Below are 27,383 nucleotides of genomic sequence, written 5' to 3'. Positions count from 1 at the left end.
AGAAAATGAAACTAGACCGCTAACTTACACCACACACAAAAATAAACTCAAAATGGATAAAGGTCTTAAATATACGATGGGAAACCATAAAAATACTAGAAGAATCCAAAGGCAACAAAATCTCAGACCTATGCCGAAGCAATTTCTTCACCGATACAGATCCTAGGGCATTGGAAACTAAAGAGAAAAGGAACAAATGGGACTACATCAAAATAAAAAGCTTCTGCACAGCAAAAGAAACCATCAACAAAACAACAAGAAAGCCCACTACATGGGAGAACATATTTGCCAATGTAATCACTGATAAGGGTTTAATCTCTAACATTTATAGGGAACTCATACAACTTAACAAAAGGAAGATAAACAATCCAATCAAAAAATGGGCAAAGGACCTTAATAGACACCTTTCAAAAGAGGACATTCAGAAAGCCAAGAGACATATGAAAACATGCTCAAAGTCACTAATCATCCGAGAGATGCAAATCAAAACAACAATGAGGTACCATCCCACACCTGTCAGAATGGCTATCATCAACAAACCAACATACGACAAGTGCTGGAGAGGATGTGAAGAAAAAGGAACACCCGTGCACTGCTGCTGGGAATGCAGACTGGTGCAGCCACTATGGAAGACAGTATGGAGTTTCCTCAAAAAACTGAAAATGGAACTCCCATTTGACCCAGTGATCCCACTTCTAGGAATATATCCCAAGAAAACAGAAACACCAATCAGATAGGATATATGCACCCCTATGTTCATAGCAGCACAATTCACCATAGCTAAGATTTGGAAAAAGCCTAAGTGCCCATCAGCAGATGAGTGGATCAAAAAACTGTGGTACATCTACACAATAGAATACTATGCTGCAGTAAAAAAAAAAAAAAAAAAAAAAAGGAACTCTTGCCATTTGCAACAGCATGGATGGAACTGGAGAGCATTATGCTAAGTGAAATTAGCCAGTCAGAAAAAGATAAATACCACATGATCTCACTCATTTGTGGAATATAGAGAACACCATAGACTGATGAACAGGGACAGATCCAAATACAGAGAAACAGTGAGAAGACTATCAATCCCCAGAGGGAAAGTAGGGGAGGGTGGAGGTAAGGGGGAGAGATCAACCAAAGGACTTGTTTGCATGCATATAAGCCAAATCAATGGACATGGCCAACAGAGTGATGAGAATATGAGTGCGGAGGGCGGGGGGAGGTTGGGGGTTAATGTGGGGATGAGGACACATTTGTAATACCTTAAACAATAAATAAATTTTTAAGGTCGTGTCCCGGAACAAATGGAGTGAGCAGCTGAAACTAATAACACCCACCCCGAATTGGCGAAATTACTCAGCTGGTGAGATGGTTTGCAGCTGGGAAGGGCAGAACTCCCCTGGAAAGGTATGCAAACTAGTTAAAAGGTGAAAAAAGAAAAAAGAAGAAAAAAAATTGCAGTAGTGAAAGTCCTTCGGTTCTTCTACTCGTCAGTCTAGCTCGCCTTAGTCCTGTCAGGTATTCAGGAGAGTGTTGAATTTCCCTGTGATACACTGTTCCTCCGTGTTGTAAACCACAGTCCTGATTTTTAATGTCCCTGTTCATCAGTCTATGTAGTTCTCTATATTCCACAAATAAGTGAGATCATGTGGTATTTATCTTTCTCTGACTGGCTAATTTCACTTAGCATACTGCTCTCCACAGTCCTGATTTTTAATGAAAATTAACCCAGGGATTTGGGTAGGAAAGTTTGCCAGACCTCTGAGGCCAGAGGGTCTGGGGGAGACCGCGTGGCAGACGGCCGAGTCCCTTGGGACAGGCACAGCCCCTGACTGGGGAAAAGAGATCTTCGGGATTCCTGGTGCCAGGGGATTTGAGATCTGGGTTCTGTGATCACGGAGGACTGAGCCTAAAGGGGGCAGCCTGAAGAGCTGACCAGACCATGCAGTGCCGGGAAGACAAGAGCTTACAGAAACTAAGCCTTCCCCATTTCCGCAGCCGGCGTTTGTTTGTTTGTTTTCACTGAATCCTGTCCATAAGACATTTCGGATACAGACACTCACCTGTGCTGAAGAGAGGGAGAAGGTGCGGACGAGTGGAATCTGGGGAGAGACTGAGGAGAGAGGGGGGCCGGGAGAGGTGGCAGCGAATTGAGTGCTGAGACACCCCTGGGCCCAGGATCCGGGCAGCCATTCTCTCTGGAGGGTGGGTCTCCTCCACCTAGCCCCCAGGCAAGGAGCACAGCCACACCCAGATTCCACCCTGAACGAGATCAAGGATTAAAATAATCTGATCAGTCCCTGGGAGTTAACAGGGTCTGGCCTATAGAGGGATTTTCAATCCCAGCAACAACACAGAGCGGGTAACTATTAAGGAACCAGCTCTGGGCAGTGGACTTCCCCACACCAGTGTTAAGTGCAATAGAAACGATAAACCCAAGTTACTGGACAAAGAGGCCCTATAGCCTCAGAGGCCAACCCAAAAACACTGCCACCCAGAGGCTGAGCCACAAACTGACTCTTAGCTAAATACAAATTAAGGCAGTCTGGGAAACAAATACGGCCTGCTTTAAAATCAGGACTGTGGTTTACAACACGGAGGAACAGTGTATCACAGGGAAATTCAACACTCTCCTGAATACCTGACAGGACTAAGGCGAGCCAGACTGATGAGTAGAAGAACCGAAGGACCTTCACTACTGCAATTTTTTTTCTTCTTTTTTCTTTTTTCACCTTTTAACTAAGAAACCAATTTTTTTTCTTTTTTTCCATCACCTGATTTTACCCTTTCAATTACTACATTTTTATTTTTAACCAGTATTATTACTGCTACCATTTTACCATTTTTTAAAGTGCCATTTTATTTTCTCTTTATTTTATTTCGGGATTAGTGTTCTCTATTCTATTTTCATCATTCCTTTAGCATCAATTTTCCCTACCTCAATTTTACCTCTATGCTAAAACCCTTTCCCTCACTTTTCACCTTTTGTTGTCCAGTTTCTCTTACCCTATTCCTGCTTTAGATTTTCCCTATTCCTTCTGTTTACCTCCTGTGAAAATTTCACCCTACTTATATATCCTATTTGCAATCCACTGCTCTAAATCCTTATACACATATCCCTTATCTTTCTTCACTATCCAAATTTTATTTTTTCTTCTTTTATCTTTCTGTTTTGTTGCTGTTTGCTTGATTGTTGAGTATATTGGTTTTTGTTGTTGTTGTTTGGTGTGTGTGTGTGTGTGTGTGTGTGTGTGTGTTTAGGACTGGTTGTGAGGCTGTTTTTCTTTTTCTTTTTCTTTTTTTCTGCTGGTTTTTCCCCTCCCTCCACCCCCCCTCCACCCCCCCTGGTTATTTTTGTGCTTCTGTTTTCCCTTGCCTCTCTGGATATTATTGGTTGTTTCTAGTTTGCATTCATCTCCAGGGAGCTGTTGCTGGAGTTTGTTGAGATTAGTGGCGGTTCTATAGGAGTTTTCTCCTCATATACATAGCCTCTTCCCCTCTTCTACTTCATTCTCTATTTTCGCTTTTTTTTTCTTTTCTTTTTCTCTCTCTCTCTTTTTTTCTCTTTTCTTTCCCCCTCCTTTTTCCCAATTTCATTTTTGCACTACTTTTTTTTTCTTCCCTACTTTTCTTTTCTTTTCTTTTTTCTCTTTTATTTTTTTCTCTTCTTTATTCCTTGTCCCCTAATTCTGTTAATTCGGGTGGTCACCTTTATTGGGGGTTATTAATATCGTGAATATATTTGTGTTTAGTGCCTGGTACGTGGTGCCATGTTGTGTTGTATTTTGTGCCTTTAAATCAACGCAGCAGATCCAAACAACAGCAGCCTCCTGAGCACCACACCCTTTGTCTGAGGAACAGCAGCTGTACGTGAAGCCTCCCCCCACCAGCCAGAAGAGCCACCACAGCTGTGAACAGCTCCCACCAGAGGAGCTGCTGCCAACTGAGGAGCAGCTGCTACCACAACCACCCGAGGAGCAACCACAGCCCAAGGAGCCACTGCCACCCAGGGAGCAGCCACTGAATGACTCAACGTCTAGATATGTCAGTGAGATCAAACATGGGTAGACAAAGAAACCCCCAAAGGAAAGAGAAGGATGACTCTCCAGAAAAGCAGCTAAGTAATACAGAGGCATGCAACATGACAGAAAAAGAATTCAGAATAAGGGTCCTAGAGTGCATAAACTGGATGGAGGAAAAAATCAACAACCTCTGCGAGAAGCTAGAAGAAACAGATGAAAAAATCAACAACTTAAGTAAGACCCAAGAAGAAATGAAGAGTGATATAGCTGCAATAAAAAACACCATTGAAAGTATCAACAGTAGACTAGGAGAAGCAGAGGACCGAATTAGTGAATTAGAAGACAAGGAAGCAAAACACACCCAAAATGTACTGCAATTGGAGAAAAAATTTAAAAGACAAGAGGAGAGCCTAAGGGAGCTTTGGGACAACATGAAAAGAAACAACATACGAATAATAGGGGTGCCAGAACAACAGAAAGAGGAACAAGGATTAGAAAACCTATTTGAAGAAATAATATCAGAAAACTTCCCTGAGGTGGGGAAGAAAAAAGTCACACAAGCCCAGAGAGTCCCAAACAAGGTGAACCCGAAAAGACCCACACCAAGACACATCATAATTACCATGGCAAATGTTCAGGACAAAGAGAGAATCTTACAGGCTGCAAGAGAGAGATGGAAAGTTACATACAAGGGATCTCACATTAGATTATCAAATGATTTCTCAACAGAAACACATCAGGCCAGAAAAGAATGGACAGAAATTTACAAAGTGATGCAAAGCAAAGGACTGAATCCAAGAATACTCTATCCAGCAAGGCTATCATTCAAACTTGAAGGGGAAATAAGAAGCTACACAGACAAAAAAAAAGGCTAAGGGATTTTATCACCACCAAGCCAGCAATGCAAGGAATGCTAAAGGGACTGGTGTAAAAAGAAGAAATAAAAAGCTCAGAAAGAAAACAGCCACACACAAAAAAGAAATCGCTACAAACAAGTACCTTTCAATAATAACTTTAAACGTAAACGGACTAAATGCTCCAACCAAATGACATCGAGTGGCTGAATGGATAAAAAAACATGACCCATACATCTGCTGTCTACAAGAGACCCACCTCATTAGAAGGGACTCACACAGACTGAAAATGAAAGGATGGAAAAATATCTTTCAGGCAAATGGAAAGGAAAAGAAAGCTGGGCTAGCAATACTTATATCGGACAAAATAGACCTCAAAGTGAAGGCCATAACAAGAGATAAGGAAGGCCACTTCATAATACTAAAGGGATCAATACAACAAGAAGATATAACCCTGGTAAACATATATGCACCCAATGCAGGAGCACCAAAATTCATAAAAAAAACTCCTGGAAGATATCAAAGGAGAGATCAACAACAATACAATCATAGTAGGGGACTTTAATATACCACTAACAGCACTGGATAAGTCCTATAGACAAACAATCAGCAAAGATACAGCAATCCTAAATGACTCACTAGATCAGATGGACTTAATAGACATCTTCAGAACATTTCACCCCAAAGCCACGGAATATACATTCTACTCAAGTGCTCATATGACATATTCAAAAATAGACCATATATTGGGTCACAAGCAAAGTATCCCCAACATCAAGAAGATTGAAATCATAAAAAGCATCTTCGCAGACCACGATGGCATAATACTAGAAATAAACTACAATAAAAACAACCCAAAATACTTAAACACCTGGAAGCTGAATAGCATGTTATTAAATATTGATTGGGTTACCAATGAGATCAAAGAAGAAATTAAAAACATCCTGGAAACTAATGACAATGAAAACACAACAATCTAAAACCTATGGGACACAATGAAAGCAGTCCTGAGAGGGAAGTTTATAGCTCTACAGGCCTATCTCAAAAAACAAGAAAAAATGGTAGTAAATCATCTAAATCTACAGCTAAAAGAATTAGAAAGAGAGCAACAAGAAAAGCCCAGAGTGAGCAGAAGGAAGGAGATAATAAAATTAGAGCAGAAATAAATGACATAGAGACCAAAAAAAACAATACAGAAAATCAATAAAACCAAGAGCTGGTTCTTTGAAAGGATAAACAAGATTGACAAACCTCTAGCTCGGCTCACCAAGAAGCAAAGAGAGAGGACTCAAATAAAGAAAATCAGAAATGATAGAGGCGAAATAACAACAGACCCCACAGAAATACAAATGATTGTTAAAAAATACTTTGGACAGCTCTACTCCAACAAACTAGACAACCTGGAGGAAATGGACAAATTCCTAGAAAAATACAACATTCCAAAACTCAATCAGGAAGAATCTAATAATCTCAACAGGCCAATAAGTATGGAAGAAATTGAAGCAGTCATCAAAAAGCTTCCAGCAAACAAAAGCCCAGGACCAGACAGCTTCACAGGGGAGTTTTATCAAACATTCAAGGAAGAACTAAAACCTATCTTCCTCAGACTACTACAAAAAATTCAAGAGGAAGGAACACTTCCAAGCTCATTCTATGAAGCCAGCATCACCCTAATACCAAAACCAGGTAAAGACAGCAAAATGAAAGAGAATTACAGGCCAATATCCATCCTGAACATAGATGCCAAAATCCTCAACAAAATCTTAGCAAATCGGATCCAGCAGTACATCAGAAAGATCATACACCATGACCAAGTAGGATTTATCCCAGGGATGCAAGGATGGTACAATATCCGCAAATCAAGAAACATGATACATCACATAAACAAATTGAAAGAAAAAAACCACATGGTCATATCAATTGATGCAGAGAAAGCATTTGACAAAATTCAACACCCATTTTTGATAAAAACTCTCAGTAAGGTGGGAGTAGAAGGATCATACCTCAACATAATAAAAGCCATATATGACAGGCCCACAGCCAACATCATACTCAATGGACAAAAACTAACACCATTCCCCTAAGAACAGGAAAAAGACAGGGATGTCCCCTCTCACCACTCCTGTTCAACATAGTACTGGAAGTGTTAGCCATTCCAATTAGGCAAAAAGAAGAAATAAAAGGCATCCAAATTGGAAAAGAGGAAGTAAAACTGTCCTTATTTGCAGATGACATGATATTATACATACAAAACCCTAGAGACTCCATCCAAAAGCTACTAGACTTAATACATGAATTTGGCAATGTAGCAGGATACAAAATTAACCCCAAGGAATCTGAGGCATTTCTATACACCAATAGTGAACTTGCAGAAAGAGAGATTATAAAAACAATCCCATTTACCATCGCACCAAAAAAATTAAGCTACCTAGGAATAAACTTAACTAAAGTGGTAAAAGACCTCTATTCAGAAAACTACAGGACGTTGAAAAAAGGTATAGAGGAAGACATAAACAGATGGAAGAACATACCATGTTCTTGGATTGGTAGAATCAACATCATTAAAATGCCCATACTGCCAAAAGCAATCTATAAATTCAACGCACTTCCCATTAAAATACCCATGGCATACTTCACAGATCTAGAATGAACTCTCCAAAAATTCATCTGGAATAAAAAAAGACCCCGAATAGCTGCAGCGATCCTGAGAAAGAACAAAGTAGGTGGGATCTCAATACCAGATATCAAGCTGTATTACAAAGCCACTGTTCTCAAAACTGCCTGGTACTGGCACAAGAACAGGCATATAGATCAATGGAATAGAATAGAGAGCCCAGAAATCGGCCTGAAACAATATGCTCAATTAATATTTGACAAAGGAGACAAGAACATACAATGGAGTCAAGATAGTCTCTTCAATAAATGGTGTTGGGAAAATTGGACAGATATATGCAAGAAAATGAAACTAGACCACCAACTTACACCACACACAAAAATAAACTCAAAATGGATAAAGGACTTAAATGTATGACAGGAAACCATAAAAATTCTAGAAGAATCCAAAGGCCACAAAATCTCAGACATATGCCGAAGCAATTTCTTCACTGATACAGCTCCTAGGGCACTTGAAACTAAAGAGAAAAATGAACAAATGGGACTACATCAAAATAAAAAGCTTCTGCACAGCAAAAGAAACCATCAACAAAACAACGAGAAAACCCACTCTGTGGGAAAACATATTTGCCAATGTCATATCTGATAAGGGCCTAATCTCCAAAATTTATAGGGAACTCATACAACTTAACAAAAGGAAGTTAAACAATCCAATCAAAAAATGGGCAAAGGACCTAAATAGACACCTTTCAAAAGAGGACATTCAGAAAGCCAAGAGACATATGAAAACATGCTCAAAGTCACTAATCATCCGAGAGATGCAAATCAAAACAACAATGAGGTACCATCTCACACCTGTCAGACTGTATCATCAACAAATCAACAAACGACAAGTGCTGGAGAGGATGTGGAGAAAAAGGAACACTTGTGCACTGCTGGTGGGAATGCAGACTGGTGCAGCCACTATGGAAGACAGTATGGAGTTTCCTCAAAAAACTAAAAATGGAACTCCCATTTGACCCTGTGATCCCACTTCTAGGAATATATCCCAAGAAACCAGAAACACCAATCAGAAAGGATATATCCACCCCTATGTTCATAGCAGCACAATTCACCATAGCTAAGATCTGGAAACAGCCTAAGTGCCCATCAGTAGATGAATGGATTAGAAAACTGTGGTACATCTACACGATGGAATACTATGCTGCTGTAAAAAAGAAGGAACTCTTATCATTTGCAACAGCATGGATGGATCTGGAGAGCATTATGCTAAGTGAAATAAGCCAGTCAATGAAGGAAAAATACCACATGATCTCACTCATTCATGGATAATAGAGACCATTATAAACTTTTGAACAATAATCGATACAGAGGCAGAGCTCCCTCAAACAGATTGTCAAACTGCAGTGGGAAGGCCGGTGAGGTTTGGGGGGCGGGAAGGAGGGGGGTAAGAGATCAACCTAAGGACTTGTATGCATGCATATAAGCATAACCAATGGACATAAGACACTGGGGGATATGGGAGGCTAGGGGACTGTCAAGGGCGGGAGGAAAAAAAGGACACATATGTAATACCCATTGTAATACTTTAAGCAATAAAATAAATAAATAAATAAATAAATAAATAAATAAATAAATAAATAAATTTTTTAAAAAACAATACATCCCAACAAATAAAGATAATGTTTCATCAAAAGTCTCACCATTACTGATGCCTTAGACCTACCTGCCATGAAGATTTTCTCAAGTAACAAAAGAAAATATTCCTACCTGGACTGCCTCTCCTGTGGGACTTGCCTGCCTCTGACCATGTTGGGGACGAAAATGGCCTGGCCCAGGAGTCAGGCGTCTGTTCAGTAATGAATTTGTCTATGACTTGGCTGTGCCTCATTGCAGAACTCACTGTCCTTCTTTAATAGAAGAGTAACTTTCCTTCTTTCCTTCCTTTTTCCCTGTCTCCTTTCCTTCCCTTCTTTTCTTTAATTATTTATTATAGGAAATTTCCTTTTCAAATATAAAAAAATGTAGAGACAATAGTACAATAAGCCCTCAAGTACTCATCAGCTATAACAGCTATCATCATATCACCCATCTTCTTCATCCATACCTCTACTCACCTCACCCTTGGCTTCTTTTTTTTTTCATCCTCAACCAAGGAAATGTGTATTGGATTTTTAGAGAGAGTGGAAAGAGAGATGAAGAGCGAGAGAGAGACAGAGACAAATAGAGAGAGAGAGAGAGAGAGAGAGAGAGAGAGAGAGAGAGAGAGAGAGATTGGTTGCTTCTCCTACGCACCCCGAATGGTGATAAAACGCAAACACCAAGTATGTACTCAGACTGGGAATCAAACCAAATCTACAACTTTTTTTTCTCTTCAGTGTATATGACAATGCTTTGACCAACTGAGCCGTTGGGCTATAGCGCCCTGGGCAGAGAGACCTGGGAACAGCAGGTTTTTATACCAGGAGGGCACCTACAGAGAGTGGGTCATGTCTGGCTCCTCCCACAATGGTCCTCAGGCCCTGAGTTACATTTCAGGAATGTTTGGAAGTTGCCAATTTGACGATAATGCACACCTGTATCAGATTCACTCCTAGGTATTTGGTCTTCCTGACCCTTCATCATCAAACTGGATTAGGTTCACCTCCACTTCTATCCTGGATACATCTGCTGCTGATGTCAATAAAGAGAGAGCATCTGCTCTGGCAGGGCCCTGTGCTGGACCCAGAGTGCATAGCTGCCAACCCGGCAAACGGTTTAGTCTAGGGAAGCGGACAGACATGAAAGGGATAAGCACTGAACTCTTTTTTAAAGTGCATGTAAAGGGACACAAAGGGAATTGGTAACAAAGAGACTTGACATAATGTCAGGAGTGAGTGAGTGAGTGCCCCAAGGAAGTGTTTTTTGAACTGACACTTGGCAGATGAGGCCGTGATCCATAGTTCATGGCATAAGTGGTGTCTGTCTGTGTGTGTGTGTGTGTGTGTGTGTTTTCTAAATGTCCTTTTGAGAAGGGAAGAGGGAGGCTTAAACGGTGGTTGTGGGGCATGTCTGATGATGCCAATGAATTTAAGTAATTTAGTAAGGACCCAATCACTTCATACAATTCAGGACCCACACTTGCTTGTCTGGAGTTCCTGCTCCAGGCTACTCTGAGCCCATGGAATGTGAGCAGGCATGAGTCTTTGTGCATGCTTGATTTATGGGATGTGAAATATGCATCAGTTGGTAATTCCATATACAAGTGTTTGAAATTCCTCTTCACATGCAACCCAAATCCAGACCCAGTTACAAACCACAGCTACACTTTGATAGGTTCTTCCCTCAGCCCTGGGTCATGTGGTGAATTGTTTTACTCCACAACCTTACCTCTCTTGCCCCTCCAGACTCTTAAGCCTGAGTCTACTACCTCAATCAGCCACACCTCAGGGTGAAAGGGGACTGAGGCAAGTAATCAAAAGGTTTCCTTATTATTTCCAGAATTAAGTCAGAGGGTTTCTAGTATTTGGAGACCGATCTTTCAAAGTTGTTGATGAATCCTTCTTACTACATAAGTGAAAAGTATGAAATTCTCATGTTCACATGTGCTTTAGGTCATTTGGACCAAATCTGATTAGAACTTTCATATGTTCCTTGCATTTACTATGCACCTGTACTTCATTTTCCTGGAGAGGATTTAGGCTTCAAAGGAAGAATATGTGTGATCACAGGTGGGTGATTGCAGGTGTGGGCAGGTCAAAGGCTCTGAAACGTTGGGCCTACCATATCACGGCCCAACGGAAAGGCTGATGCAAGGAACATGCTGGAAAATTGCATGTTGAACAAGCACTAGAAACCAGTTCGTGTGGCTGTGCTGGATCTAAAAACAATCCAAGCTCAAGGGGAGAACTTGCTTCCACAGGCTTTCCAGTCCTGAGTGGACAATTTTGTCACTGGACGGTGACCAGACCTGGAGTAGATAAACTTAGGGCCCACGGATAATCAAAAAAAGGTCAGCTGGAGACAGCTGTAGTGGGTCCCCTACAGTTTCGGTGATGCACACTCTCTGGGAAGGAGAGAGGAGAGGGTAAGGCATGGACTTGCTTCTAGGAAGGAGAGGACTCAGGCTGGGTCCATTGTTTTGAGGGTTTTTAAATGCTGGGGCTTTAGGGGAGGTCTTAGGAGAGATCTCCATAGAATATTCTTGAGTTTTCCACGTGTTTCCTTTCAGGGTCATGGTCTCCACGGATTGGTTGGCACAAGTCATGACAGCTGGTCCATGTGTGGCCCTCAAGATTTTGCTGCTTTTCTGAGCCTGGAGCTCAAATACAACAGAGGCCTAGATATTGTCTCTAGGGAGGCGACCATCTGTAACTGGTGTAAATTGCTTGGCTAGTTTTTTCAGCTGTCTGTCTCACTTTCACCATTCCACTTGCCAAAAACTTTTCCTAGCTTCTTACGATTGTGTCTCATTCTGACAAATGTTTCTTACCACAAACTATGTCAACAATACATCCCAACAAATAAAGATAATTTTTCATCAAAGGTCTCACCATTACTAAAGCCTAAGACCTACCTGCCATGAGGATTTTCTCAAGTAATAAAAGAAAATATTCCTAACTGGACTGCTTCTCCTGTGGGACTTTCCTGCCTCAGACCACGTTGGGGGACAAAAATGGCCTGGCCCAGGAGTCAGGAGTCTGTTCAGTAATGAATTTGTCTATGACTTGGCTGTGCCTCATTGCAGAACTCATTGTCTTTCTTTAATAGAAGAGTGATTTTCCTTCTTTTCTTCCTTTTTCCCTATCTCCTTTCCTTCCCTTCTTTTCCTTTAATTATTTATTCTGGAAAATTTCCTTTTCAAATATAAGCAAATGTAGAGACAATAGTACAATAAGCCCTCAAGTACTCATCAGCTTTAACAGCTATCAACATATCACCCATCTTGTTCATCCATGCCGCTACTTCATTTTTTTTTTCGTCCTCAGCCAAGGAAATGTGTATTGGTTTTTTAGGGAGAGTGGGAAGAGAGATGAAGAGAGAGAGAGAGACCGAGAAAAAGAGAGAGATAAAGAGAAAGAGAGAGAGAGAGAGAGAGAGAGAGAGAGAGAGAGAGAGAGAGAGAGATTGGTTGCTTCTCCTACGCACCCCGAATGGTGATCAAACCCAAACCACAGGTAGGTACTCAGACTGGGAATCAAACCAATTCTGCAACTTTTTTTCTCTTCAGTGTAGAGGACAATGCGTTGACCAACTGAGCCACTGGGCTAGAGCACCCCTGGCAGAGTGTCTTGGGAGCGGCAGGTTTCTCAACCAGGAGGGCACCTACAGAGAGTGGGTCATGTCTGACTCCTCCCCAGAACAGTCCTCAGGACCTCAGTTCCTTTCCAACAATGTTTGGAAGTTGCCAGTGTGACCATCTTGCACGCTTGTATCAGATTCACTACTAGGTATTTGGTCTTCCTGACCTTTCATCATTACATTGGATCTGGGTCACCTCCACTTCGTTCCTGGATACAGCTGCTGTTGATGTTAATAAACAGAGAGCATCTGCTCTGGCAGGGCCCTGTGCTGGACCCAGAGTGCATAGCTGCCAACCAGGCAACTGGTTTAGTCTAGGGCAGGGGACAGACATGAAAGGGATAAGTACTGAACTCTTTTTTAAAGTGCATGTAAAGGGACACAAAGGAAATTAGTAACAATACCTTGACATAATCTCAGGTGTGAGTGAGTGAGTGCCCAGAGAAAATGCTTTTTAAACTGATACCTGGCAGATGAGGCCATGATCCATAGTTCATGGCATAAATGGTGTGTGTGTGTGTGTGTGTGTGTGTGTGTGTGTGTGTGTGTGTGTTCAAAATGTCCTTTTGAGAAGGAAAAGGGGAGGCTTTAGTGGTTGTTGGGGGGAATATGAATGAATTTAAGTAATTTAGTAAATACAATCACCTCATACTATTCAGGACCCACACTTTTTTGCCTGGAGTTTCTTCTCTAGGCCACTTAGAGCACACTGAATGTAAGCAGGCATGAGTCTTTGTGCAGGCCTGATTTATGGGACATAAAATGTTCATCAGTTGGTAATTCCTGATACAAGTGTTTCAAATTTCTCTTCACATGCCTCGCAAATCCAGACCCAGTTACAAACCACAGATACCCTTTGATAGGTTCTTCCCTCAGCCCTGGGCCATGTGGTGAATTGTTTTACTCCACAATGGTGCTTCTCCTGCCCCTCTAGGCTCCTAAGTCTGAATTCACTACCTCACTCTGCCACACCTCAGGCTGTAGGCAGACTGACGCAAGTAAGGAAATGTTTTCCTTATTATATCCAGAATTAAGTCTGAAGGTTTTCAGTAATTGGAGACAGATTTTTCAACGTTGTTAATGAATCCTTCTTACTACATAAGTGAAAAGTATGAAATTCTCATGTTCACATGTGCCTTTAGTCATTTGGACCAAATCTGATTAAAGTCTTCATATGTTCCTGAATTTACTATGCACCTGTACTTCATTTTCCAGGAGGGAAATTAGGCTTCAGAGGAAGAATATGTGTGATCACAGGTGGGTGGTTGCTGGTGTGGGCAGGTCAAAGGGCTCAGAACATGGGTCCTACCACATCACGGCCCAATGGAAAGTCTGATGCAAGGAACATGCTGGAAAATTGCACGTTGAACGAGCACTAGCAGCCAGCTCCTGTGGCTGTGCTGGATCCTAAAACAATCCAAACTCAAGGGGAGAACTTGCTTCTGAGGCTTTCCAGTCCCTAGTGGACACTTTTGTCACTGGATGGTGACCAGACCTGGAGGAGATAAACCTAGGGCCTCAGGTAATGGTTTGGTACTTGATTGCATGCAGGAAAGATTTCCCAACACAAGGTGATTGTGAGACTGTCTTAGTGAAATATAGGAAGAGCTTACAATAGAGGACGCAACAGAAGAGCTCAGGCCTGGCTGCTTGTGGTCACTAGAAATGTTATCAGGAAGAAACAGGCCTAGGTGGGGTCGCTGTGGTCACTAGAAATGTTATCATGAAGACCTGGGCCAAGGTGGGTCTGCCATTACCTCACTGGAAAATCAGAAAAGGGGGCATTGGAGACAGCTGTAGGGGGTCCCCTACAGTTTAGGTGACGCACACTCTGGGGGAAGGAGAGAGGAGAGAGTAAGGCATGGACTTGCTCCTAGGAAGGAGAGGGCTCAGGCTGGGTCCTTTGTTTTGAGGGTTTTTAAAGGCTGGGGGTTTAGGGGAGGTCTTAGGGAGACCTCCATAAAATATTCTCGAGTTTTTCGTGTGCTTGCTTTCAGGGTCATGGTCTCCACTAATTGGTTGGCACAGTCATGGCAGCTGGTCCATGTGTGGCCCACAAGGTTTTGCTGCTTTTCTGAGCCTGGAGCTCAAATACAACAGAGGCCTAGATATTGTCTCTAGGGAGGCGACCTTCTGTGACTGGTGTAAATTGCTTGGCTAGTTTGTTCAGCTGTCTGTCTCACTTTCCCCATTCCACTTGCCAAAGAATTTTCCTAGCTTCTTACTATTCTGTCTCATTCTGACAAATGTTTCTTCCCACAAACTACGTCAACAATACATCCCAACTTAAAGATAATTTTTCATCATAGGTCTCACCATTACTAATGACTTAGACCTACTTGCCATGAGGATTTTCTCAAGTAATAAAAGAAAATATTCCTACCTGGACTGCTTCTCCTGTGGGACTTTCCTGCCTCTGACCATGTTGGAGGATGGAAAGGACCTGGCCCAGGTGTCAGGAGTCTGTTCAGTAATGAATTTGTCTATGACTTGGCTTTGCCTCATTGCAGAACTCACTGCCTTTCTTTAATAGAAGAGTAATTTTCCTTCTTTCCTTCCTTTTTCCCTATCTCCTTTTCTTCCCTTCTTTTCCTTTAATTTTTTATTATGGGAATTTCCATTTCAAACGTAAGCAAATGTAGAGACAATAGTACAATAAGCCCTCAAGTACTCATCCGTTTTAACAGCTATCATCATATCACCCATGCTGTTCATCCATACCTCTACTCACCTCACCCCTGGCTTCTTTTGTTTTTCATTCTCAGCCAAGGATATGTGTATTGGTGGGGGTTTTTTAAATGTAATTTATTTATTTAATTTTTTTTACAGAGAGGAAGGTAGAGGGATAGAGAGCCAGAAATATCGATGAGAGAGAAACTTGGATCACCTGCCTCCTGGACACTCCCTACTGGGGATGTGCCTGCAACCAAGGTATATGCCCTTGACCAGAATCAAACCTGGTACCCTCCAGTCTGCAGGCGGATGCTTTATCCACCGAGCCAAACTGTTTAGGGCTTGTGCGTTTGTTTTTTAGAGAGCGGGGAAGAGAGATGAAGAGAGATAGGGAGGCAGAGAGAAAGATGAGAGAGAGAGAGAGAGAGAGAGAGAGAGAGAGAGAGAGAGAGAGAGAGAGATTGGTTGCTTCTCCTATGTACCCCGAATGGTGATCAAACCCAAACCACAGGTATGTACTCGGACTGGGAATCAAACCAAATCCGAAACTTTTTTTTTTTCTTTTCAATGTATAGGACAATGCTTTGACCAACTGAGCCACTGGGCTAGAGCACCCCTGGTTTCTTTTGAAGCAAATCCCTAACCATCAGTAAATTCTTCTGTAAATATTTCCGAATTACTTATCTATTGCTGTTGTCTAGTTGCTAGAAACGGTAATCAGTCTTTGAGATCATGATTTTGTGGGTTGCCATTTTGAGCTGGGATCAGCTGAACGGTTCTTCTGTAGGTTTTGCCTGCTCTCGCATGCGGGTACAGTAAGCTGGTGACTTCTTTAGGGTTGGACAGTCCCTGATGGCCTCACTCACATGTCTGCCAGTTGATCAAGGATCCTTTGATCTCCACCTGACCTCTCCAGCAGGCTCCCTTGGGCTTGCTCCCATGGTGGCAGTATTCCATGAGTTCCCTGTGGCTAGAAGCAATCTTTTAATTAAAAAAATTGTTTAACTTTACTTTTATTGTTGACATATGTTGACACAGATGTCCCTACTTGCCCCCCTCTTTGCCCACCTGAACCCAACCCCTGGCCCCCCATTCCTCTCACCATCACCACACTGTTGTCTGTGTCTAAGGTTTATGCAACTATGTTCTTTGGTTAATCCCTTCACCTTCTTTCATCTACTCCTTCCGGTAAGTGTTAGTCTGTTCAATGTATCCATGCCTCTGTTTCTATTTTGTTCATTACATTCCACTCGGAAATCTTAATGTTGAAAAACTTTCTGATTTAACTTGTTTTTATTGTTTTATTTAACTTTTTCAAATGACTCTAAAATGTGTCATTAATTGGATGTGCTATAACTTATTGAATTGGTCATCATGATTAAATCATACTTATTCAAGTGTTATTATTACAAAGAATTTTTCATCTTAAATGTTTAATCTTGATTGATGTATGTTGGAAGTTGACCAAGAGGGTGAAGCACAAAGGCTAAAACGCTGTTGGCATTAGCAGAGTCAAGGGACCTACTGTGGAAAGGAAATGACACAAAGACTTTCTATCTCCAGGGCTGCTGAGGATCAATTTCTATGATCTCCCAGAACCCCTGGAAGGGAGTCCTCACCTCCAGGACCACCAATTCTTTGCCATTGATCAAGTCAGAAAAATGGGTACCTTTTGGGTGGGTTCTGCTCTGAGGGATAAATACTTGGTGAGAGGCACATAGGCTGGATTATAAACCCACTCAACCACTCATTCCATCACCCTTATTCATGCATTTTTCCTGCTAATCCTTCCTCACCCACAATTTCCTCACTGAAGTTTCTATTGAATCACAACACAATCTTTTCAAGGACACAGTTGTGATTGATTCTATTTATGATACCCCACACATTCTGACCTGCTGGGAATTTTTCTAGAAGAGACTTAGAAACTGGAAGGAAGCCAGAGGGCGGGGCTTCCAGAAATCATTTATAACCTGCCACTTGCAGAGATCACACACACAACTACACACGATTTGGAAGAGCTTCCCAGCAGAAGACACAACAATGGAATGTCTACCGGTGAGTTGAAAAGGCACAGCCTTCAATGATCCCAGGTCCCATTAGAGAAGGAGGAAAGAGTCTGAGATTCTCTGAAATGAAAACATTGGGAATGTTTTACTTGGGGTTGTGAACATAAGGAAGAGAGAGGATGGGGCAGGATATCTACTGGCAGCATTTGGTGGTATCTGACTGAGGGTGAACTCTATTGAGACACTGTGACTTTGTGTGGGAAGTGAAGAGCTGACTGGGATGAGGGAGTATGTGCATGGGTGAAAGGGGTGAGATTGCACATTTGTCTTCATGCCTCTGAGTATGTGTTTGTGAGTGCAGCTGGGGCAGTGGTTGAACAGCTATGCATGTCATCATGAGTAGTAGTGTTGGGAGGTATGTGTGAGACGGTGAGTTCCATGTCTTTGTGTAACTGTGTGTGTATGATGAACTATGATTGCGTGTTGAACTATGAACATGTGTGCAGCTGTGTCTGCTTGTGAGGGTTCTCCCATACATGGTAGTGACTGTTTAAGTAGCTGTGGTTCTGTTCTTGTGTATCACTGTGGCTCCTGGTGGGCAGAACTGGAGGTCTTGGGGAGAGTGGGTTTCCCAGGACTCCTCCCTGAGCGTGAATGAGAGCAGAATGAGTCAGTCCTCAGACAGCTCTTCTCAAGAAGGCTGGGGGAAGGTGAACTCTGACTGTGGGGCACAGGAGCTCCTCTCTGAATCAGCACACAGTGACCCCTGCTCCTGCCTCAGGTCTCCTCCTCCTGCCAGGCCTTCCTTTGTCCTAACAACAACAACAACAAACGTTAAGCAGATCCTGGCTCCCTGGGGAAGGTGGTTGGGAGAATTGGTTTCAGAGAATGGATCACCTGAAGATGGAAGGAACAAAACCAGCCTCAGTCCAGACAAACCTTACAGTTGATATCAGGGAACAACCTGTAGATTCTATCTAATTCCTTTCCTGTCTCCCGCCCTGTGTGCAGGTACTGACTGTGCTCAGTAACTTGTACACATTTCTGAAAGGTCACCATTGCCCTTGAAAATTCTGATGCATATACATGCCACATACTGGACTCTTCTTTTCCATTATTTCCCTCGCCCTTTAAGCAACTATCTTATATAGGAGTGGATTTTTATATTTTATACTTTTACATTCTAAAGCCTTATCTTCACAGTTTCAGATAAAAACTGATGGGAGGGTAGTATCCGAGAAAGGGTCCTCCCCTTCTGCTAAGTCACCCCTGTATAGACCCTACACCTGCCAGTGACCATGCTAAAGGTTTTACTCAGTTAGTAGCTCAGTTATTCCTGAGAACATCCTATGAAATATGAATCTTATAATCCTTCTTGTCCTGAGAAAACAGAGGCAGGGAGCAGTCAGATAATGGAACTCAGTTCTCATTGGTCCTATGAGGCAGAATCAGCATTAGAATACAGGCCACCTGGCTTTTGCACTCTTACTGTTAACTTCAACCTTATCATTTCTTCAAAGACACAGAGACCTGCCTGTGGTGAGGTGGGAAAAAGTGGGTCCTGAGAGCATGTCCTTTGATGTATAACCTGCTTTGTCACTGGGAACTGTTATAGGATGAGAGACCATACCTGGCCTTACCCCTCTCAACCACTCTTGTCTCCCATGGCAGGTCCCATATACAAAATATGTGTCCTTGTCTGTTGGTTCTTTCGTGAAAATCAAAGGGACATTTGTCATGCCTTTCAAGTGAGTATCTATAGCCCATGGGGAGGAGAAGTGAGATTATTAGAGATTTGGGGGTTACTTCATGCATGACTGAGGTTGACGTTTGTAGTGAGCATAATGGTAGCACAATGCAGATGCACGTTTGGAGACCCATACGGTGCCAGGCATTAAACCTACAGGTGCATGTCTGTGGGCAAGTGTTGAAGTCTGGGGGCTGGGGTCACTCAGGCATTGGAGCTGAGGTTTATTATCAAGGGACACAGAATTTCCAGGGCAAGTAAAGTAGCCCGAGGCCAGTGACTGCTGCTCAGTGTGAGTCCTGGCCTAAGAGATGAGGCATCTCCCCAGCCTGGGCCGGACAAGCGGAAGCAGCCCCACAGGGACACATGCTGCAGTGTCACCCAGGAAGGCCTTCCCTCCCCCAGGAGGAGTTGGGGAGGGGGTGGATGTGTGTGTTGAATGTGGGCCCCCATGAGGAAGAGTCCCGCTCAACATGCTGCGTGCTTTGCCTTCAGCATGAACCCAGAACTGCAGGTGGATTTCCTCACTGAAGCTGAAGGCAACGAAAACATCGCCTTCCATTTCCGCGTGTACTGTGACAACCATGTGGTGATGAACAGCCGTCAGGGTGGGAACTGGGAAGAAGAAGTGAGTACCTCTGTTATTTCCTTTGAGGACGGCCAACCCTTTGAACTGGGCATCTTGGTGCTGTCAACGGAGTACCAGGTGAGTATTCCCAGGAACATGTACTACCATTCTGTGGCTCTCAGGGCTCTCACAGGAGCACACAGCTCTCCCTGGCCTGGCCCCCAGAGTCAACTGTGGTTCATCTCCTGCCCCTCTCATCACACAGCACCCTCTGCTTGTACTGCCACACTCAGGTCCTTTTCCAAATCTGAGCAGGTCAAGATCAGACCACAGGCCTTATTCTCCAGGGTGGAGAAGTTCCTGTCTTCACTCACAGCCTCATTTCTATCTATGCTGTCATTCCTTCAGGTTTCATGTAGGAGATGGTTTAAATATGCATGTAACTAATTATAATCAGTCTAAAATTAAGTCTTTCCTACATTCCCAAACCTAGTCCCTCTCTCCAGAGCAACAAATCCTAACTCCTTTATGCTCCTTCCAGAGATACTATAAGCTTGTTCAAGTCTATGTATCTATCTATCACTTATCTCTATCTGCTTTTATTTTAAACGAAGATGTTGTAAGTTTCTCTAGAAATCACACATTGATGACTAGATTTTACTTGTTGTCAAACAATGTATGTTAGAGAAGCTAACATCATTCTAATTGTGATGCCCCAACAATATTTAATGTTTACATAATATTTCAATAGAAGCATTTTCAGAATAATTTAACGTGGCTCTTATTCATGCACATTTAGGTAGTTTCCATATTTTGCTCTTATGAATGATGCTTCATTCTATACCAATTTTTGTCATGATCAACCTCCCTATTCTTATAAGGGAGGATAATTTCAGAGGAATTGAATAACTGGTTCAAAGAGGGTCTGCATTTTAAATTTGAAAAATTAAGACCTAAAAAGTCCACTTTTTCTCCATAGCCACATCAATGAAGTGTATGTTTAAACCTTCTATCATTGGAGAAGCAAAAAGATTTCATGTCCTATGGTTGAGTGAGGCATTGTTCCATTGCTTATAAGCTGAATAAAAATAGCCTCATTTTAATCATATGTACTATTCCTCCTCTTCAGGAACATTCAAGTTTTGGTTCAGTGGTTAAAGCATTGGCCTGCACACTAGAGGGTCGCAGGTTAGATTCTCAGTCAATGGCACGTATCTGGGTTACAGGTTCAATCCCCAGCCCCATCGAGGCACATTAGGAGGCAACCAATTGAGTTTCACATTTCTCTCTCTCTCTCTCTCTCTCTCTCTCTCTCTCTCTCTCTCTCTCTCTCTGTCTCTCTCTCTCTCTGTCTCTCTCTCCTTTCTACTTTTCTCTCTCTCTCTCTCTTCCTTTCCTCCTTCCTTCCACCCTCGCTCTATAGAAAATAGGAAAAAAAAGTTTTATTCTTTACTTTTACCACCCATCAGGAGTAAACGACAGTAACATTTAGCAGAGCTAAAACGAATGTGCTCAGTAAACACTTAATGACCAATTAGCCCAGTGGTTCTCAACCTTGGCTGCACATTAGAATCACCTGGGAATCTTTTTAAAATCCTGATTTCTGGGCCTCATCATCCGGAAATTCTGTTTGGGGTGGGGCCACAACATTAGTAACAAAGAAACACAATTTCTGGAGGATGAGGCCCAGAAATCAGGATTTTTAAAAAGATTCCCAGGTGATTCTAATGTGCAGCCAAGGTTGAGAACCACTAAATTAGCCTATGATACTCTATGCAAGACCCAGACTCACGATTCATGAAACAGTTCCTGGCCAGAGGAAAGCCCAGGCAGACATAGACAGGGCTACATAATGTGCTAACATCTATGGAAGAATGAGAGAAACACAGAAAATAGGGTGAATAACTGTCTGAAATTGTCACAAAAGGTAGGCTATAAAAAGAAGCATGTCCGCTGGGTTTTGAGTGTGACTAGGACTTTCTGGTGGATGGTGTGTGTATAGGATAGAAAAGGAAAGGAAGACGGCAAGGTTGTTTGGTGGCATGCTATGTTGCTGACACACATTCTCTTCCAGGTAACAGTGAATGGTCACCAATGTTACACTTTTCCCCATCGAATTGACCCAGGATCTGTGAAGATGATCCAGGTGTGGAGAGATGTGTCCCTGACCTCAGTGACTGTCACTTAGAGAAGGATGCGACCGGACTCCCCGTTGTCACGGAGATCCCTCCACCTAAGTGACTCTGTGGCTCCCAGAGCTCACTGACAACATGGGTTCTCACCCTATCCCCCAGACTCGGTCATTAAAACTCCTGAAAACACAACAAGATTTGCTTCTTGCTTTAGAGGGGAAAAGAGAGGGAAAAAAGAGTATATGGTTGTCACCAAGAGGGGTGTGAGAAAATTGTGGGAGGATCAGGGTATCAAAGTGGATAAACATTTCTCTGATATAAGGAGTGACTGACAAGCTCAAGAAATATCTGAGAAGACTTTGGAACCATATTCTTATGATGTAGTGCTTAGGATATGTTAGAAACTCTGAAGCAAAATCCTTCCCCAATTTCAGATAGCTAAACTAAGACTTTAGGCATCTCTCTAGTGCTATAATTGGTGATTTAATGAAGAAACTTTGTATTTTGAGGAAAATCAGGTGAAAAGTCTTAATTCTTCCTTTATGCTAAGAATTTTTAATTTATATTGACACTGTGCCTGGTTTTGTGTAAGATACACTGGGGAAAATAAAGAAAATGACAAGGCTAGCACTTAAAATTTCTTTTAACCCTCACTGAGGATATATTTTTATTGATTTTGACAGAGAGAGAGAAAGAGAGAGAGAGAGAGAGAGAGAGAGAAACATCAATTGGTTGCCTCCCATATGTGCCCTGACTGGGAGCTGAGCCTGCAGCCGTTTGGTGTACAGGATGATGTTCCAATTAACTGAGCCCCCCAGCCAGAGTGCACTTAAAAAATTGTAATCCAAGGACTATTTGAAGAACGAAAAAAATGCCCCCAATTTTTTTTATTATCCAAACAATTTCAAGATTTTTCCAATTTATGTGGGTAGAAGCCTGGGGCATGTTTCATAATGAATTGTCACCATTTTAGACTAGGGAGGATAAAATTTGTTATTATAACAAGAACAATATATACACCCGGATGCAGTGACCAGACTCTGGTTTTCATGTTGTCTCACTTAATCATTACAGAATAACAAACCTCCCAAAATATATTGGTTTACAACAATAATTTATTATTATTATTATTATTATTAATATTATTATTATTGCACTTATATGGGTAGCATATTATGTGGCCTTAATCAAATTGCAGTGGGAAGTGAAGTTTTCTGGTGGATGCTTTCCTCATGTCTGATACTTCACTTGCGCTGGCTGAAACAGCTGGGGGCTGGCTGGTTATTTCTCTCTTCTCATGACTTTCATGGTTGTCTTAGACCTCTTCAAAGCACAGAGATCTCAGGGGTTTGGGACTGGCTTCTGCCACAGAGAACCCTTGAAAAGGCTCAAGCAGAAGATGCAAGGTGTAATGGGACCCAGCTGTAGAAGTCATGCAGTGTCACTCCCATCACATCCTATTGGTCAAACGTGAGTGAGAGAGACGGCCACAATCATGTGGAGAAGACTACAGCAGGGCATGTGTATGTTGCCTTGTGATTCATGGCAGGTCGTCCTAGACTAGTACTGTTCCACCATCAGGCTCCAGAGACACTCACACTTCCCACACACCCCGAACTCTGACCACTCTCCAAGGAATTCCCAAGTGTAATACAATAACAGCAACAAGCTCAAGACAGAAGTTCAGGATTTCGCCATTTAAACCAGGACCTGGTGCTCACAAAGTTAACTGAGTATAACTTCTCAGGTGCAGTTCTTTTCAATATGTGCACTAATGGGGCAAAATACCTCATACATGTCAAACCTGCATCCTGAAACAGACACAAAATAAATGCAATCCACATTTTCAGAGGCAGCAGCAGGAGATGTATAGCAGCCACAGCTTCATATCACATGTGACACCCAGTCAGGCTCATATCTACCCTTCTCTCTAGGACTTTTTTCTCTGTAGCGATTGAGTCCACCCTCCACTCTCAGCTTCTTTGAGTTCTTGCCAAGATGTCAGAATGACAACTCCAGGGGCTCTGATTGTTCATCAGCTTCTTAGCAAGTCCAGAGAACCACTTAGCAGACACACTACTCAGAAGACACTATTCCTAAAAGCATACCAAGGCAGATTTAAGAAAGTGGGGGGGAGGGGGTCAATGAGAGGGAGAGGGGGACATCTGTAATACTTTCAACAGCAAAGATAATAAATGAAACAGAGCCTGGTACATCAAACAAAGGAAGGTCTTCTGGACATAGCCTCTTTGTCCACAAGGACTACCTCAGGCATCAATCGTGTCATCTCTCACCATGTCCACTGTCACAGCGTCTTCTTCAACTCCAACCTTACTAACTGGAATGATTCTTTCCATAGCCTTCCTCCAACCTAACACCCAGAAGTCGTGAGTTGGCAACACATTGCTAATGGCGCTCTTCAGGCCTTTCTCTGTGTAGAGAGCGCCTGGGGGGGGGGGGCAACTGAGCCAAGGGTCCTCGGCTAAGTCCAGCGGCTTCGGCAAAGCCATTTCCTGGAGACACACCTCGCCAAAAGCAGGGGTGTCGTCAGTCCTGACCTTTAGTTCAGGCACCAGGGGGTGGGTGTAAATATCTAAGTTCAGCCAGACCGCAGGTGGGGATGCAGTTATCAGGGTCCATTCAGACCTGACGATTCTGAGAAGCCAGAAGAATGAAGAATTGCAGCTTGCTCTTTCAGCATGATTTCCATAATTTCCTCTGTCTTAAACTCTAGTAAAACTTTTGGTATCATGCTGTATCTAATAAACGTGCTGCACTAGCTCTGGGTCATTGTCTCTCCATCCAAGAACAGTGTCCCACCTGGTCCCAGATTTCCCAACTGTCTCTGTGTCTGTTTCATTCTTTTTCTCAATCCCCATCGCCCCTACTCATGACTGGTCTATCTCTAGCAATGCTTGTCGTGCCTAAAAGAGAACACTAATACTTCTGGGTTTCATTTCATACTGGAATGAAATGTTTGCCCCCCCACCCCAATCCCCACTCTCCATAAGCTCTTGAGCTTTGATTAGGCACAAAGTCCTCCTTTCACCTTCTTTGTCTTAAGCTTGGTCACTTCTCTCTTTTTTTGTTGTTATTGTTGTTGTTAATCCTTACCCAAGTATATTTTATGCCATTGATTTTTTAGAGAAAGAGCAATACCTAGACAATCCTACCTAATGGGCCCTGCTAAACAAACTCACAATAATTGCCCTTTCTTTGAATGATATTCATCAACTCAACCCACTTCACGTGGATTATTACACTCCTCTTTATCTGCTTTGTGCTCATGGTGGCCAGGAGTGATGTCTTCACCAGACCCCAATTTTCTCAATCCTCCTCAATGCAAATCTCCCAGCAGATAAGGCATATCTCAGAGAACAGAAAAACCCCCACTACCCCTATTGGCCTGCAGCTCCTTGCCCTAGCTGGCCCTTCTATGCCCCCCCATACCCCAATAGGAGGCGGGGTTAGCTGGACAACCTCCTGCAGCCTCTACCCCCACCAGGCCCCACCCCTGATGGGCCCCAACCACCCCAATAGGCCCATGGCCTCCTCTCATTAGCCAGCTCTGCCCCTGATCAGCACCCCCCCCAATCTGATCAGGGGCAGGGTCAGCAGGCCAACCACCCATTGCCCCTCCCCAGGGCCACTGGCTCCAGATTGGACCCCTACCCCCATTTGGGGGCAGGGCCAGTTGGACAACCACTCACAGCCCCTCCCCAGTTGGCCCCACACCCAGTCAGACCCCACCACCCCAATCGGCCCTCGGCCCGTTCCCCCAGTCAAATCTGCTCCGGATTGCCCCCACACCAAATGGGGGCGGGTCCCACTAGCCAATCACAGTGGGCCAGCCAGCCAACCTCCCACCATCTCCTTCTCCTGAAAGGCCCGGCCTCAATCTGCCACTATTGGGGCCAGGCTGGCCAGACCTCGCCCATGCATGAATTCGTGCATTGGGCCTCTAGTCCTATATAATGAAAAGCTAATATGCAAATTGTCCCCTAGGAAGTTTGACCCACTGGGAGTTAAAGCACCCGCTATGATGTGCCCTGACCACCAGGGGGCGGTGTGGAACGAAGGAAGGCCCTGGCTGGCAGCCTGGCAGCCAGGTGAAGGAAGGCCCTAGTTGGCCCTGATCACCAGCCAGGCCTAGGGACCCTACCCATGCACGTATTTCAGTCACCCTGCCTCTAGTTCAAAATAACCCTGAAGAAGAAAGAACCCCAAAATCAAAAACAGGTGTCCCTCTGCCCTAGCTGGTTTGGCTCAGTGGCTAGAGCATCAGCCTGAGGACTGAAGGATCCCAGGTTTTATTCTGGTTAAGGGCACATACCTCAGTTGTTGCAGGCTCGATGCCCAGCCCTGATTGGGGCATGCAGAAGGCAACCAATCAATGTGTCTCTCTCAAATCAATGTTTCTCTTGGTGTGTCTCTCCCCCTCCCTTCCACTCTCTCTAAAATTCAGTGGAAAGATATCCTCAGGTGAAGATTAACAACAAAAAATGCATGTTCCTCCCCATTGCCTCCTGTGTCCTCACCTTCTCAAGAAAGGTACATTCTGAATTTATCATTAATTATTTTTATTTACAGTTTTACTATCTATGTCTGCAAAAACAATTATCAAGGAAACTATAAACCACATATAATTTAATAGAATACCTGAATCTATGGACTCATACACCATATTAATAGAGGAGAATAATTTTTTAAAAAAATTCCAGTTCTCCCCTAAATAACCCAAGAAGTCATCAGTTTTTTAACAAAATCCCAATAGGATTTTTATAGAAATTTTCACACTGATTCAGCTTCACCAGATGTTAATAAATCATATATTAATGTGTCTAACATAATTATAGTAAGGCATTTTGCATTGGAGTAGATTAGCAAATAAATAAATATAGAAGAACGAAAGTCCCAGAAAAAGACCAAAGCATAGAGGTGGCATTACAAGGGAGCCAGGATGTCAGATCCCCTATTCGTTACAAGCCTTCTGGGCTGCAACTTGGGGTCTTACCACAGTGGGGTAAGCAGAGATGTCGCCAGAGACTTAGAGTCAAGAGAGAGGGCAAGGGGGAGGAAAAGGAAGGGAGGGAGACATGGAGAAGAATGTGATAAAACATGAAAGAAGGGGGAAAGGAGAGATGAGGAGGGGAGTAAAGACAGAGAGGTGGCCTAAGAGTAATGCCCCTTCGCTCTATCCTGACTCTTCCCTGAAGTCCTTCAGTTTTCAATGTTTTACCTTTTTGCTGCAGTGAAGTAATCTTTCTGCCTGGGGTATAATGATACAGACTAGTACTGAAAAGTGCAGAAATCTTAAGTTTAGGTGAATATGTGTTCACCTCCAGTTCAGTAGATGGGGATATTGAGGTGAACAAGACAGATTGTCACCTGTCTTGTGGAGCTCACAGTCACTGTTATGATCCCAGAAAGGTTTTCAAAACAAACCTTTCAGGTGTAGAAAAATATTAGAAAGTCAATATATAACCATTTTCATATC

The 27,383-nt window shown here is 42.9% G+C and overlaps 1 protein-coding gene across 1 annotated transcript; it reads left to right on the top strand.

Annotated features, from left to right (window-relative positions):
• Positions 1 to 17,353: 17,353 nt before the first annotated feature.
• On the top strand, positions 17,354 to 22,081 carry LOC132216701 (galectin-10-like). The gene is made up of 4 exons (XM_059666078.1): positions 17,354 to 17,488; positions 19,111 to 19,187; positions 19,682 to 19,892; positions 21,829 to 22,081. Exons 1-4 carry the CDS (start codon positions 17,474 to 17,476, stop codon positions 21,940 to 21,942), a joined length of 417 nt encoding a protein of 138 aa, XP_059522061.1. The 5' UTR covers positions 17,354 to 17,473; the 3' UTR covers positions 21,943 to 22,081.
• The last annotated feature ends 5,302 nt before the right edge of the window (positions 22,082 to 27,383 follow it).

This window comes from Myotis daubentonii, chromosome 15 (genome assembly GCF_963259705.1).
Source record: "Myotis daubentonii chromosome 15, mMyoDau2.1, whole genome shotgun sequence".
Taxonomy (NCBI): Eukaryota; Metazoa; Chordata; class Mammalia; order Chiroptera; family Vespertilionidae; genus Myotis; species Myotis daubentonii.
The sequence above is the reverse complement of the archived record's forward strand: the minus strand, read 5'-3'. Positions and strand labels throughout refer to the sequence as shown.

What these genes read in the sequence shown, in the direction of transcription:
- LOC132216701 (XM_059666078.1), top strand. An exon ending in ACATTTGTCATGCCTTTCAA is followed by an intron (nt 19,188 to 19,681) that starts GTGAGTATCTAT and finishes CTTTGCCTTCAG; the next exon opens with CATGAACCCAGAACTGCAGG. An exon ending in TGCTGTCAACGGAGTACCAG is followed by an intron (nt 19,893 to 21,828) that starts GTGAGTATTCCC and finishes ATTCTCTTCCAG; the next exon opens with GTAACAGTGAATGGTCACCA.